We start from the raw sequence: 14,879 nt of genomic DNA on the forward strand, positions 1-14,879 counted from the left end.
CTCTGAATCTTCCTGAGTGATGCTAAGATGACAATACAGTCAGGATGTTCATTAGTATTACTACTGCAGGATCACCGATGGCAGCAGATCCAACAGCGCATAACCCAGGGGCCACCAGCCAGTGGTGGCAGCACCAGGAGTGGCCTCATAACCACTCTTCCCGTGGCACATCCGGCCGTGTTCTCTGTGCCCCAGTCTTTCATGGTCCTGCTTGTTTTCCAAGCCTGGTTCTCCAGGCTTCTTACTGACTCAGTGAGCTACTCTATGTCCGCCCAATAGACACCTTTTCCGTTTAACTTAATCTGAATTGGTTTCATTAGTTTCCAACTCAGAATTTTAGTACAACAAATACTTACTGAGAAGTGTGGTATAAGTGTGGGACAATAGAGCGTGGGTGCCCCACTCCCTGCGTTCATACTCCAGTTCCAAAACTCATTTGTTATTTGATTTGGGCAATTACCTCAAACTTTGTCTCTGTCTCCTTTTCAATAAAATGGGGATAATAGAGGTATGCACACCTCAAGGAGTTATTTTAAGCATTAAATAGGCTAATATGTATAAAGTGCTAAGGACAGTTTCTGGGACATAGGTTAATGTTCAGGGAAAGTCAGCTACTTGTTTTCCTGTTTCTGGCCTTGGGGGTGGTGCTGTTACAGTTACTGCTGAGTGTTTATTAGGTTCTGACAGAGAGGGACTTATAAAAGCAGGGGATACTGTGACCTACGTTTCCTTCTTTTTTTTTTTTTTAATTTTTTTATTATGTTATGTTAATCACCAGACATTACATCATTAGTTTTTGATGTAGTGTTCCATGATTCATTGTTTGCGTATAACACCCAGTGCTCCATGCAGAACGTGTCCTCTTTAATACCCATCACCAGGCTAACCCATCTCCCCACCCCCCTCCCCTCTAGAATCCTCAGTTTGTTTCTCAGAGTCCATAGTCTCTCATGGTTCATCTCCCCCTCCAATTCCCCCCCCCTTCATTTTTCCCCTCCTACTATCTTCTTCTTTTTTTAACATATAACGTATGATTTGTTTCAGAGGTACAGGTCTGTGATTCATCAGTCTTACACAATTCACAGCGCTCACCATAGCACATACCCTCCCCAATGTCTATCACCCAGCCAACCCATCCCTCCGACCCCCTTCCACTCCAGCAACCCTATTTCTTTCCTGAGATTAAGAATTCCTCATATCAGTGAGATTATATGATATGTGTCTTTCTCTGATTGACTTATTTCGCTTAGCATAATACCCTCTAGTGACCTATGTTTCTTAAAGAACATAAACACAACCTCTCTAGGGCCTAGAAAGCAGGCTGGGGGACAAATGTTTACTATATCACAAACATTTTTTTAACTTGGAGCCCATGCTCCCAGACTTCTAGGATAAGAGTTTTGCTACGTGCTAGTTATGCAAATTTATAGGAATCATTAAAATTTCCTATGCCTGATCACTTAGAGAGCCGCAGTTTGCTCACATATTTTTGTGAAGATTAGATAAAATAATACATATGGCTAGAACAGAACAAGGCAGTTAGTAGGCATTTAATCATTCAATACTAGATTTCCAAACTTTTCCTTATATACTTCCAGAAATGCAAAAGTAACTTTGAAAAACAAAACGGAACAGGCACTGTCTTAATACTCATGAAGGCATAATTAGAATTCACAGATTTAACATGTAAGGAAAATAGACCACTTTACTCCAACACAAACCATGGAAGCCACAAATAAGCATTATTAGTGTCCAGGTAGTTTTAAGCACCCTGGCATCACAGTGATAGATGACATATATGCAAATCCAAGTGGCTTGATGGCTGAAATGTAACCTAGACAATCTCGAATCATAATGTCCTTTAACATACTCAACTGTCACTTTCCTTTCAATATAGATGAGTAAAACAATGGAAAAACGAATGGGTGGATTTTCCTCCACATCAGCAGGAAAGGAAGCAGCAGGATGTGGATTTATATAATTGCTCCCGGAATACACATGTGAAGGAAATTACAGTGGAATTAACAAGTTCAATAGATCCTCTTTCCAAAAAACTCTTCATGAGGAGCAGCTACTCAAAAGAATGAGAAACCCCCTAAGTCTTCAAAGCATCTTCCTTCAACAATGCTCAGTGTTTTCTTCACATCAGTTAAGTATCCCTGTGGGGTAGCTGGCAATTACCTCCACATTTCATATGCGAAAAGTGAAATGTGGACAGATGAATGACTTGCCTAAAATTTCCTCACACTTTTCTCCCTCTGTCCCACCACATACATATAGGCAGGCAGGTACACACATGCTGTCGTTAAAATACATTCTCAAGGAAATAAACTGAAGAACTTAATGAATAGACTAATCAAAACCTAGAACCTAAAGGGATGTCAACTCCCATTTAGTTCAAATTACTAACATTACAGATGAGCATCACAACCCTAGGACCTGATTTTCATTCTTCTAGGGAAAACAAAGTTGAGGAAATTGAAAAGTTCCAGAATAATTCAGAAACATAAAATACTTAATTTTGTATGATTCAATACACTAAAAAAAAATCTATAAATTGCTCTATGAGCCTTCTGGATGGGATGAGAACAGCACATTATGTTGTAGTGACATTCACTTGTCTGAATCAGGACTTTTCCGCACTTGTTTGCCCACTAATTAGCTGTGTCACTTGGGAAAGTTACTGAACCTCTCCAAGCATCATTTTTCTACTCAAGATTGGATAAAAGATCTTTACTTTTGGAACTCAAAGACATCTCAAATGTAAAAGTAATTATTTAAATGATTATGAAGGTAATCGGTTAACTGTTTTTCTCTTGGATTCACCTTTAATAAGCAGTTATAAAAATGAAGATAAACTATGATTTGCTCTAAAACATTATACTTTTACAATTAAGACCAAACAGCTTCTTGTTATTGGTTTAGAAAGACAATTTGGAACTCTACTCCCGTGGGAGCTCCCAGCCAGAGAGAGGTGGGGGAGCAGAGGTACTCTCATTTGCATGCTGCTGTGAAGGAGGAGGTAAACTTGGGACTGGCATTGTCACTGGGGCCTTGGGAAACTCTGGGCTCACATGCTGCCAGATCAGGGTCGGGGGGTGGACATCCTCATCAGTGAGGGCTGGGAGTTCTGGAGGACTTGGCAAGCTCAACCAGCCTGAGTGTGCAGTACTGGACCAGGGAGACAGGCTGCGTGTTCAGGAGACTGTTACATACAAGGCAACTGATCAAGTAAATAAATATACTGAGGATGATGGGAACAAGATTTCTCGTGACAAGAAAGAGGGGCATCAATATAGGAAGAGAAAGGGCAAGGAAAACCATATGATGTTGGCTTGTGAGGAAGTCATCAATGTGAACTCATGGTTTCTGATAGAGATAGATAATAAATAGATATAAATGCATGTGTGTTTATACATGCTCATCGTGTATATGTGAACATTCATGTGTTTCCTAGATCTGTCCACTGAGAAAGCCAAAAAACCACAGCCTTGCAGCAAGGAGCACACTGAGCACCCAAATCTTGGTTTCTAAATACCAGTCTTCAATAAAAGGAAGCAGAGCTCCTTGAGAAATTGGCTGATTCCAGAGCTCAGGCAGAAAAAGTTAAAGATAAGCCTGAAATATCTTTGATAAGAATTCAAGGAAAGTTCTCAACGAGTAATAAGAATATGTCAAAAGGACAGAAGAACCATCCGAAGCAGCTCCCACTAGCCAAATCTGGGATAATCTGAGTACCAAAATAACAATGACAGTAATGGATTATAACCAATTGAGTAAAATAGAACTCCACAAGTTCTTACAAAGAGAGGGAAAGAAAGTGGGGGAGGAGAAGGTAATGCTAACTAATAAGTATAGAAGAAATGGAAGAATTAGAAAATCACCATTTGACAACTATCAGAGTAACAACAGAAGAATTATGAATGAATGCTAAAACTGCTGAATAAAAGTTAGATGAGGAACAGGATATTAACATAGTCTCAAAATATCTCCATTCATATACTATATTAATTACTTGTTAAAACACAAAATACTTATTAATTTTATAATGGAGAAACTTGCCAGACAGCATCTTAGCCACTTAAAAATTAACATCATCAATAATGGGACAAATCAACATCTTATGACTCCTGAAATAATGCACTGAGGTGCACTGAGCAAAACTTCTGTGGTATTTCTCCCCAAAATACGTAACTTGAATCTAATCATGAGAAAAACATCAAACAAACCCAAATGAAGCATATTTTACAAAATGGTAGGCACTATTCTTCAAACTCAAGGAAAGATTGAGGACTGTTTCAGATTGAAGAAGACTAAGGAGACATGTAACAATTGATCCTGAAACTAATAAAAAACATTATTGAGACAATCTGCCAAATGAACAAAGTCTACGGATTTAACGGTAGTATGCTATCAATGTTAATTTCCTGATTTTGAAGGTGTACTGTGGCTTGGTACAAGTGTTCTTGTTTTTAGAAAATACACACTGAAATATTTATGAGTAATGGATCGACAGGTCTGCCACTTAATCTCAAATAATTAAAACAACAATTACACATCCATAATTTTATATATATGCACATGCACACACACACGTATACATACTCACAGACGATGAAAAGGCAAAAGGTAAATGGGGCAGAATTTAATAATTGTGGAATATCAGTGGAGAGTAAAAGTTGTGTCTATGATTTTTGCAACTTTTCTGTAAGTTTAAAATTATTCAAAAATAAATGTTAAAAAGACACTTTTCACATACACTGCTGTAATTTATTTAACATCTAGATATTATTCTTACAGAAGGTCTTTTGAGATTATCAGTCATCCTGTTTTTTAGACAAAAAAAATGTGATTATATATGGTACATATTATTTGGTAACCTGCTTCCCCCCCCAAAATATCACAGACATCTTTCCATATTAAAAAATATAGGTCTGTAGCACAATTTTTAATGGCTGCACAATCTCCCACTGCATGGTTATAAATAATTTATTCAATCATTTTTCTATTATTGGATACTTAAGGTTTCAGATTTTTCGCTATTACGAATAATACTTGAGTAAACATCCTACGGTTACATCTTTGCATACATCATGACCTCATTCCCCGGAGCCTTTATTAATTTTTCTGCTCCCATACTCACACGTAATCCACGTTCATTGTTAAAAATTCAAACATTACAGAAACTAAAAATTCCCCCATTTTAAAAAAAGAAAGAATAATTCTTGCACGTAACAGAAAAATAATAATCTGGAAGGCCATTATAAAAGATGACTGACAAACGAAAATGGAATTCAAACACCACGACTGCAAATTAGTCAGAATAATGAAAAATATAACAAAACACATACACCAGAGAAGTGGCTGGCACCGTGATGTCACATTAAAAACCTGATAATAAATGTTTTGACTTATAATGAGGTTTTCAGGAGTAGCAAAAGTGGGTGTACTAGAAACCCAGGATATATTACATTGTAGATGCATAATCAATATAGTAGCACGACCAGCAGAGGAGCTGTCTCCTGTCTGCCCCCTCACATCCCTCCTACTAGTGCCACACTGAGGAGGAGAAATGGAGGTCGCAGCCTGACTTTATGCTCGTCATTCCCAGCTGAAAAACAAGTGAGGCTGTGCTGATGGAGTGTGTTCACTGACAGGAATCAGAGAACCTAGCCACAATGGGAAAGGTCTGTGTGATGAGCATGTAGATCCAAGGAGCAGAGGGGGTCACACTGCATCTGTTTTAAACAGCATCCCAAACAGCTGACAACTGGCTTTACCTTCTGCCTCCCTGTGTCAGCAGGAACTTGCATCTCTAGCGTTTTACTTTTCTCTATTCAAAACTATCTTATTTCTCTCCAGCTTCCACCTATAAGGAAAGTAGATTCTTAATTTTGAGGCTCCTGGCAATCAGTTAGGTTTTCTGGAAAAGCACTGCTATAGACAAAGAAAACTATGTGATTAGTAAAGCTTTCATGAATACAAATTATGATTTAAGTAAAAATCCAAGTGTTTAAAGACCATGTTTCCTATCTAAAAGTCATAAAGTAGATTTCCTTTTATATTTAATGCTATTCAAAGACACTTAAAAAATAATTGTTAATGAATATATCTAAGCAATTATTTTTTGAGTACCAGAAAGATGTTCAACACTGCAAAAGAATGGCCTGAAAATAACTCTTAAGATAATTATATGTACAGTAAAACACTTAATATAAATTGTACAGCAACCTTTGAAACTTAAAAAGTCACAAAATGTTCAAGAACAGTTTTCATCCACCAAGGTAACTAATTAATCTTGTAAGACTAAAACAGAGATGAGCTAAAACACCTGGTAGTAAAATAACCTACAAGGGATAAAACACACACATTTTGGTCAATAGTATTTGAAGTTTTAAAGAATCATAGCCTAAAAACAAAAACCATAAAAGCCTACAGCTGCCGTAAGTATCTCCAGAATTTTTCTGTTATAAACAACCCCCCAAACAGAGAAAACACAGATTACAGATTATGTGATTCCTCTCCAAACAGTGTCTATAGATTTAAAGATTGCTTTTCTCATAAGATATTATGATTAACAGCTCTACAAAAGAAAGAAAAATTCCAGTTTCTTTTAAGAGATGTTCCTTCTACCATCCTTCCTGTGCAAAAACAAGCAAATAAGAAAAATAATTGTTGCCCGGATGCAAGATTTTCAGGATCCACTTCATAAGACACAGTGACAGACACTGTGGCATTGGCCCAAATATTTCATTCTCTCACCCTAAAACTCTTGATAGTGTGAGGCATGTACTCCACAAACCAAGTTTAGGAGAGCAAGTCAGGGCTGAGGAACTGAAGAGGATAAAATAGGGCTCTGGATACAGGACACAAACAATATTTCCAAGTGCGACACTGAACACACTATGCTGAAAAATGTCACAGAAGAAGCACCTTTGGGGTTGTGTCTGATGGTGCTCCAGTAGGGAATGGGTTTCCAATAACTAGTAAACTCAGCTCTAGGTCCTGAGCTCAGAGAACTAGAAGATTCTTGAAAGAGGCGGAATCTGATACCATTTCCAAGTCACTGGTAATATGTTAAGGTAAATATATGCAGCAGAGAGAGGTCATAAAAAAAGTAAAAAATGAACACCTCTGTATTTACAGAGCATGGAATGCATTTCATTTTCAAAACCTGTTCAATAAGATTTATGAGATGATGAACCCCTTCTGGTGAACGCTTTCTTCAAAGAATTGTTTAAAGAAATGCAACTTAGATGTCAACTTTAATATCATCATGAAAAAATACTGTATTACAGGTCCTTATCAAGGGAATAATACTCCCAGACAATGAAAACGCCAAATATATAAGTCACAGGCCATTATAGCTCTAAAGGACTGTAGAAATCATTAAGTTTTATCCTCTCATTGGTAGCTTATTTAAATGGAGGCAGAAAGAAGTGAAGTGTTTGCCCAAGGACTAGGTATAAATTAGCAAAATTACAAAGACTAAAATCCAAGTCTTTGAGAGTTCTACTTCATTTACTCAATACATGTACTATCATGGTTACTTCCCTTGATAACATACTATCAGCACCAGAAGGAGAAGGAAAGAGAAGAAACCGCAGCTGGTACGGAGGGATTCATCTGGGACGATCGATTTACATACATTATCTAACTGAATCCCCATTATAAAGTGTATGCCATTATTCTTATTTCACAGAGAAGGAACGGAAGACACAGAGAAGTAACTTGCCTAAGAGAAAACAGCTACTAATGGTAGCGCCCGGATTCCAACCAAGGTCTGTCTGATGTAAAGATGTGCTTTCAACCCTCTAGTCTCCCAGAGTTATGCTCCCTTCTTACTCCACAGTATATTTGTTCTGGGTCAGCTCTGGGTCTGACCGCCTCCAGTCATGACTGGCTTCTATGCTGGCTGGCTGGGTGCCCCCACCTCTCTCCTAGTCCAGCCCAGCCTTCCCAGGGAGAGGAAAACCATCCTCTTCCCAAGAGCCTAAGAGGTAGATGTACTCTCTGGCTAAACTTGCCGCAGTAACTCTTTATCCCTTAAGCCTTCTGTTACAGCTAACTGCAGATCCAGGCTAAATAAATAGAAACACATAGGAAACACTATTTGTACTAATTAACCAACATATAAATTCAACAATGCTTCAAGTACCCTGCATCGAAACTATGTGGAACCAAGAACAAGGAGTATGTTTAAAAAAAAAAAAAAAATAGATGCTAAAAGTTAGTGATTCTCTACGACTATAGGATGGTGTGGGGGCGGGGGTGGGATCAAAATCACCTGGAGCAATTTTCGCAGCCCAGGAATCTACTGCCCTCACCTCCAACACCCAGTTCTGACAGTACCTACACTCAGGGAGGGAAAGGCTAGCTTCTGGGAGGAGACGACTGGGGGCAAGTAATTTGAAAACATTTGTCAGGGAATTCTGAGAACCAGCAATATATTCTGTGCCCTATCTAGTTACAACTATGGTCCCGAGGGATGAGTTAGATGGTGTAGATGGTGTCCATTTCTGTGCCCGAATAGAAAAGACTGAGGGAAGGACAGGCAGGGAAGGACAGTGTGCCATAACGAGCAAATCAGGATCTGGTGGTAAAAAGCTTACCAGCAAAGGGCCAGGCGAAACAACAATAACAAAAATGTTTAAATAAAAAGGTATATAAAGTCAAAAGGCACAACGGCCTGAACTGTTAGCCAGGGGGTGGGTCATCTCGGAGATTTCCACAGCTCAGGGAGCATCACTGTGCTCCAGGATAATGCAGTCACCGATACCACAGTTCTGAAATTAAACTATTTAAGAGAAAGCGTTCAAGTCAAATATTTTTTAATGGGTTTCTTTCTAAAATGGCTAGATTCTCTGACTGGATCAAGAGTCACTGTTCTACTTATGTAAAAATGATGCATGAGGGGCACCTGGGTGGCTCAGTCGGTTAAGCATCTGCATTCGACTCGGGTCACGATCCTGGGGTCCTGGGATTCAGCCCTGCAGCAGGCTCCAAGCTCAGCAGGGAGTCTGCTTCTCCCTCTCCCTCTGCCCCTCCCCCCTGCCTGTGCAAACTCTCTCTCACTCTCTCAAATAAAATCTTTAAAAAAATTATAAAATGATGCATGAAAAGCAACATGGTTTAGCAGGGAAATAGAGCACGAGTTCCAGAGTCAGCAGATGTAGGTTCCGGTGCTCAGGAGGTTTTGTAGTGTCCAGCACAGGGAATGTGGCTGAAATAGGTGAGGACAGGGAGAGTACGCAGAGTTTGAGGAGAAATTTGAGAGTTGCTGGAACAGGACCTGAGGACCACCAACACTTCAGGGATGATAGAGGAGGTAGAGGAGCTCGCAAACAAGGCACAGGGACGCAGGAGTAATCAGAAACATGGAAGAAAACCTGAAGAATTTAGGGTCACGGACAGCATGACAAGAGAGTGTTTCCAGAAGGAGGACAGTGAATTGTGTCAAATGCTGAATGGTAAAGCTAAACAAACAACTGAAGAATATTCCCTGGACACAGGAAAATAACAGGTCATTAGCATCTTGGTTAGTAGAGATTCAAGAGAAACAAATACATATGACTCTTTTAAAAACTTTAGCCATGAAGGGAAGAACAGAAAGGGAGACTTAGCTGGGGATGAGGGGGAATGTTGGCATGTGAGTTTTTTTTAAATGGAGAAGAAAAGCTTACATATGTTTAGATGCTGATGGGAATGAGCTAGTAGAGACAAAGACTAAAGGCACAGCAGAAAAAAAATGGCCGACAAATGGAGTAAGGCCTCCGAAAATGCGGGAGGAAATGGGAGCCACCACACAGCGGAGGGACTGGACTGAGGAGAAAGGGAGGAACAAAGGCAGGCAGACCCTGCTGCAAGGACCCTGGGGGAGTTCCTGTCTAATGGTGTCTGTTTTCTCTGAGAAATAGCAGCTAGGTCTTCTGCTAAGAGGGAATGGGCCTCAAGGTGAACAGAAGAATTAGAAGCTTGAGGAGAGCAGAGATTTTAAACTGTCACCAGGGAGAATTCAAGAGGAGTACAAGCCCCGCTCCAGTCTCCTCTTTGAGTTCACCCCGGAAACTGTGGACTCTGCGGCCATGAGAAATGATTAGGATACACTCTGAATGGCCAGCTTTAAAAACAGGATTCTTTCTTTTGTGCTTCAACCAGTGCCCTACACACCTCAGTGCGCAGAGGAGAGGGACCTGGATTTGAATGTGTATTAGCCTGACAGACACTTCTGTCAGCACATTCCAAGAAATCAATTTTAGGCTCATATTTTAGTAAACAGCTAATATGAAAGCGTAACACTGAAAAATATAATATGTAATCAAATTGAGGCAAATTAAGACAAAATACTGCAGTGAAAAAAGGCTTCAGTCATTGCAGGTTTCTATTCAGAATTAAATTTCTAGTATTAAATGTTCTTTTTCAATTTGTTTTGGGTCAAGAGGTTATTAACACCATAAAAAAGTTAATAGAAAAGTATGGTCTAGGACAAAGATGTGTTATTATATTTTGCATGAATGCCTGTTATTAGGAAATAATCAGTTCCTAAAAACAACCATTGCTAGTTCATTAAGGGACAGACAATTACATCAAAACCCATCTCCTATTATATTTTATTTCCCAATTAGTATTCTAGAGACAAGAGCAGAAGTTATAATAGAAACTACACTTCTATGTCTACAACTGTTTAATAAAAGACATAAAGGGCGGGGCGCCTGGGTGGCTCAGTCGTTAAGCGTCTGCCTTCGGCTCAGGTTATGATCCCTGGGTCCTGCGATCGAGCCCCGCATCGGGCTCCCGCCTGGCGGGGCTCGGAGGGAGGCCTGCTTCTCCCCCTCCCCCGTTTGTGTTCCTGCTCTCGCTGTGTCTCTGTCAGATAAATAAAATCTTAAAAAAAAAAAAAAAAAAGACATAAAGGGCATATAGTTGTTTTTTTTTTATCTAAATCATGTATAGTTTATTTCCAAATTTTTTTCAATATTATGCATATTCATTTTTTTCCCTCTTACTCTGGCCTGAAATCCTAACTGAAATCTATAACTAGAAGGAAACAAGAATCAATATATAGGGATAAGGGACATCTATTTAAAGTATGTCTTTTAAGAATGATTGCAATTGGCCAAAGCTCACATGAACCATAAAAAAAAAGGAACAAAAATCAAAAGCACAAAAAGATATTTATGAACAGTCAAGAATTTAAACAGGGTAAGGATTAAAAATGTTGATGAGTATAGTTGGGAGTATGGGGCAATAGGAATGGCTTTAACATTTTTTTCTAGATCATTCAGAACTGTGGTATCAGTGATTGTGATGCTCTTCGAGCTGCTGAAATCTCTGAGGTGACCCACCCCACAGTTAACAGTGCTCTGCCTTTTGACTTCCTATTTCTTTTTATTTAAATATTTGTGTTATTGTTGTTTCACAAGGCCCTTTGCTATTAAGCTTTTTACTGTCAGACCCCTTTGAGCTCCTATGGCACACTGTCCTTCCGTGCTAGAACTCCCCTCAGTCCTTTCCATCTGGGCACAGAAATGTACACCATCTAACTTACTAAGAATGTACGGGAACGTAGTTAATATTCTAAGCTAAAAGACTGCATTTTCCGGCCTCACTTGCAGCCAAGGTGGCCACGTAACTCAGTCTGAGCCAAGGAGGTAGACGCAAAAGTGCTGTGGGAAGTTTTTAGAATAGGACAGCCCTTCTTTCCTGTTATTTGGGAGATGGGTGGAAAGGCGGGAGCATCAGAAGTCACCTTAGACAATGGAGTGCCCTTAAGTATGAGGGTAGAAGCCACATCCTTTAGAAGTGGAAGATCAAAGTAGCATAAGTCACCAAGGACTTTGTGGGACTGCCACAGTACCCCTGAAATACCTACCTCCAGGCTTGATCTTCTTACACAAAGAAAATCCCGGAGTTCCAGGATCGAGCCCCATATCGGGCTCCCCACTCAGCAGGGAGTCTGTTTCTCCCTCTGCTCCTCACCCTGCTCATGCTCTCTGTCTCTCTCTCACTCTCTGTCTCTCTCTCAAATAAATAAATAAATAAATAAATAAATAAATAAATAAATAAAATTTTAAAAATAGATATCCATGAAATACTAGCAAGTCCAATATGTAGATTAAGAAAAAATACATTAAGTATAATCCTACTTTTTATTTAAACTTTTAAAAAGGGTGTCAGTTGCATGTGTATATATGAAGAGAAAAAAGTCTGAGAAGTTGTGCATTATACTGTTATTGAGGTTATTTCTAGTGGACGACATTATGTAGAACATCTACTTCCTTTATTACTGGTTAGAATTTTTGTTTTTAACAGCGAGCAGGTATAACCTCTGTAATTAGAATAAAATATGCCACGTATTTGATATTCACATATCTAAGGAGATAACATATTATTCTGGCTTTATCTTATGATTTTATTAAAAATTTTTAGTTGGACTACTTTTATAATGATTTTTTCAAAGTAGAAAATTATACTTTTTTTAGCTATCAACAATCTCTAATATACAAAATATATTTAAGGCACAGGTCAAATCTATTTTTTTAATATCTAATTATAAAAACAACAGCTTGTTATTGAAATGGGTAATGTTTTATCATAATTGGTGTGATAGTAAATCATGAATCTCAAAGGTAAATACAAAATAGTATCCATAGGAATTATGTGTAAGAACAGTAGGAGTGAAAACAGACTTAGCATACTCATTACTAATCCCACATTCTCAAAATCCACAAAGATTAACATTAAAAAAGGGAAGTTTCCTCCACCTATTAAAATAAACTTTGCATAAATGACTTGCCTAGAGTGATTTATGTATTGAGTAATAAAATAGTAGAGAATAGAATAAAAATTAATAACCTACTGCATAGAAATAACCATCACCTAAGCACTCAAAGGGATCTAAAAAGTTCATGCAGGTGGGCAACTGCTTAGGATTTATGAGGGGAACAAGCCATGAGCAATACCAGCCATGTTTTCTCTGAAATTCACCCTCTAATCTGGTAACTTGTAACCTAGAACAACGACTTCCAAAACATGCTGCCCCTTTTCCAATCCTCACCATTTGATTCATGCAGGTAAAACTTAGTCTCCCTTTTAGGTAAGGACTTGCACATACCTTCCCACTGGCCAGTCAGCACCAATGTCCTGTTAATCACCACATCGATTTCTGTAGCTCCATCTTCCACAGCCAATCTGATCTCTTCCAATCGTGTTTTTAAATGAGTCTGTCCAGCTGGAAAGCCAGTGGCCACTAGCAGAGAGAGAGAAAAGAAAGGAGGGAAGGAAGGGAAGGAGGAAGGAAGGAAGGAAGGAAGGAAGGAAGGAAGGAAGGAAGGAAGGAAGGAAGGAAGACAAATTTCAGTTTGTAAGTATCTCAATAAGGAATTTCATACAAAAAAACAAAAAAACAAAACAGCATTTTGACCAAAGCATTAATGACACTAAAGAGCTTCACGCCTATCTTACAAAGAGAAGTGCAAAGAAATAGAATGTCATCTCATATAGTATTGGTGTTAAGATGAATATTAGTATTTTATAATTTGAAAAACCTGAAATTAAGTTTCTGCAGAGATGCTCATGAGGGGGCTTTAAGTAAATAGAAATTAAGAAAATATGTATCCTCACAGTGATAGTCATAACATAGTAGCTATAGCCCTGTCCTGATGGACACTGGTTAATTATTGATCCTACTCTTAATTAAGTTGGTTACCACTGTATTCTTGATTTAATCACTCACATTTATAGCTGTTGCAACCAAATTGCAATATAGGTTCTTCCCACTGCCTATCTTAAAATGAAGACCAAGCAGATGAGAATAAAGGGAAGCAATTGCAAGAGGGAAAAAGACCTAATATTGTCCACAAAACTGGGGCAGGGGCGAGTTGGGAAGAGCAAGGCCAAATAAATATTTTAAAAAAAATGAAAATACAGCTACACTTCTGAAAAACCATTAACATTTTTTACACGTGCATCATTAAGCCCATTTCCATTACTAAAGATAACCTTTTGTATTTCCTTGATGTTATTAAATTCCTTGGGTCTGCTATCTTAGAGGAAAGCATGTTTCCCTGTTGTATAAAAGAAAAGCTGAATTGAATGAGGCTGATGAAAAATTTAAGGTAGCTGCCAAACACTTTCGGAATCTTCACAAATAGCTTGTATATCAATACTATGTGTTTGTTTTGATGTATCCCTAATAAAATAAATTAATCATCTTTTTAGACTCCTTTTTTAAAGAACCAAGATATTCCTCTTAACATCTTCTAAAAGTACAATCTAATTTTATATCTATCCATCCATACACACTCACACACTCACTTACACAGAAGTTTTAAAGACTCTTTTGTCTTTCATGCCCAGTCCTGTTGAGTCTATCTTAAGGGAATAACTCCTGAACATACTCTCTTGTCTTTACCTCCCAGGCTTTGGAGTGGCACTCCTCACACGTCTCACTTGGACTGTGATAAGTCTCCCTAACTCCCTGTCACCCCCTCTACTGGATCCATGACCACCCCCGTAACTCACTACATCATGCAGCGGATCATGACATGCCTTTGCTGAAAATCTTGCAGTATCCTCCCCAACACCAGAATAGAGCCCAAATGCCACCACCGGGCCATTTTCCCCTATGTGATCTGGCCCCGATCTACCTTCCCAGCTTCAACTCCCAGAGCCCCCTTCCACCCCCCACTTCATCCCAATTCAGATCCAACAATGACAAACCACTTGTGGTTCCCTGAATGTGCTTCTGTGCCTTCACACAGGCTAATTCCTCTGTCTAAAATGCCATTCCCTGTCTCACCAACACCGTCAACTCCCCCTTCCCCTTTGAGACCCCCAGCAGTTATCATCTCCCCTGTAAAGAATTTCCCTTACTCTCT

At 38.9% G+C, this 14,879-nt stretch overlaps 1 protein-coding gene across 2 annotated transcripts in view; it reads right to left on the minus strand.

Annotated features, from left to right (window-relative positions):
- Positions 1-14,879, minus strand: part of DERA (deoxyribose-phosphate aldolase) — a 123,955-nt gene that overhangs the window by 53,018 nt on the left and 56,058 nt on the right. For both annotated transcript variants that reach the window (XM_045873799.3, XM_045873798.3), the window contains exon 5: positions 13,115-13,249. In XM_045873799.3, coding sequence (XP_045729755.1) covers positions 13,115-13,249 — 135 coding nt within the window. The remainder of the gene's footprint in view (positions 1-13,114; positions 13,250-14,879) is intronic.

The sequence above is a fragment of the Mirounga angustirostris genome, unplaced genomic scaffold (assembly GCF_029215605.1).
Source record: "Mirounga angustirostris isolate CCGP_5_RB_7025 unplaced genomic scaffold, mMirAng1.0.hap1 SCAF_5, whole genome shotgun sequence".
NCBI lineage: Eukaryota > Metazoa > Chordata > Mammalia > Carnivora > Phocidae > Mirounga > Mirounga angustirostris.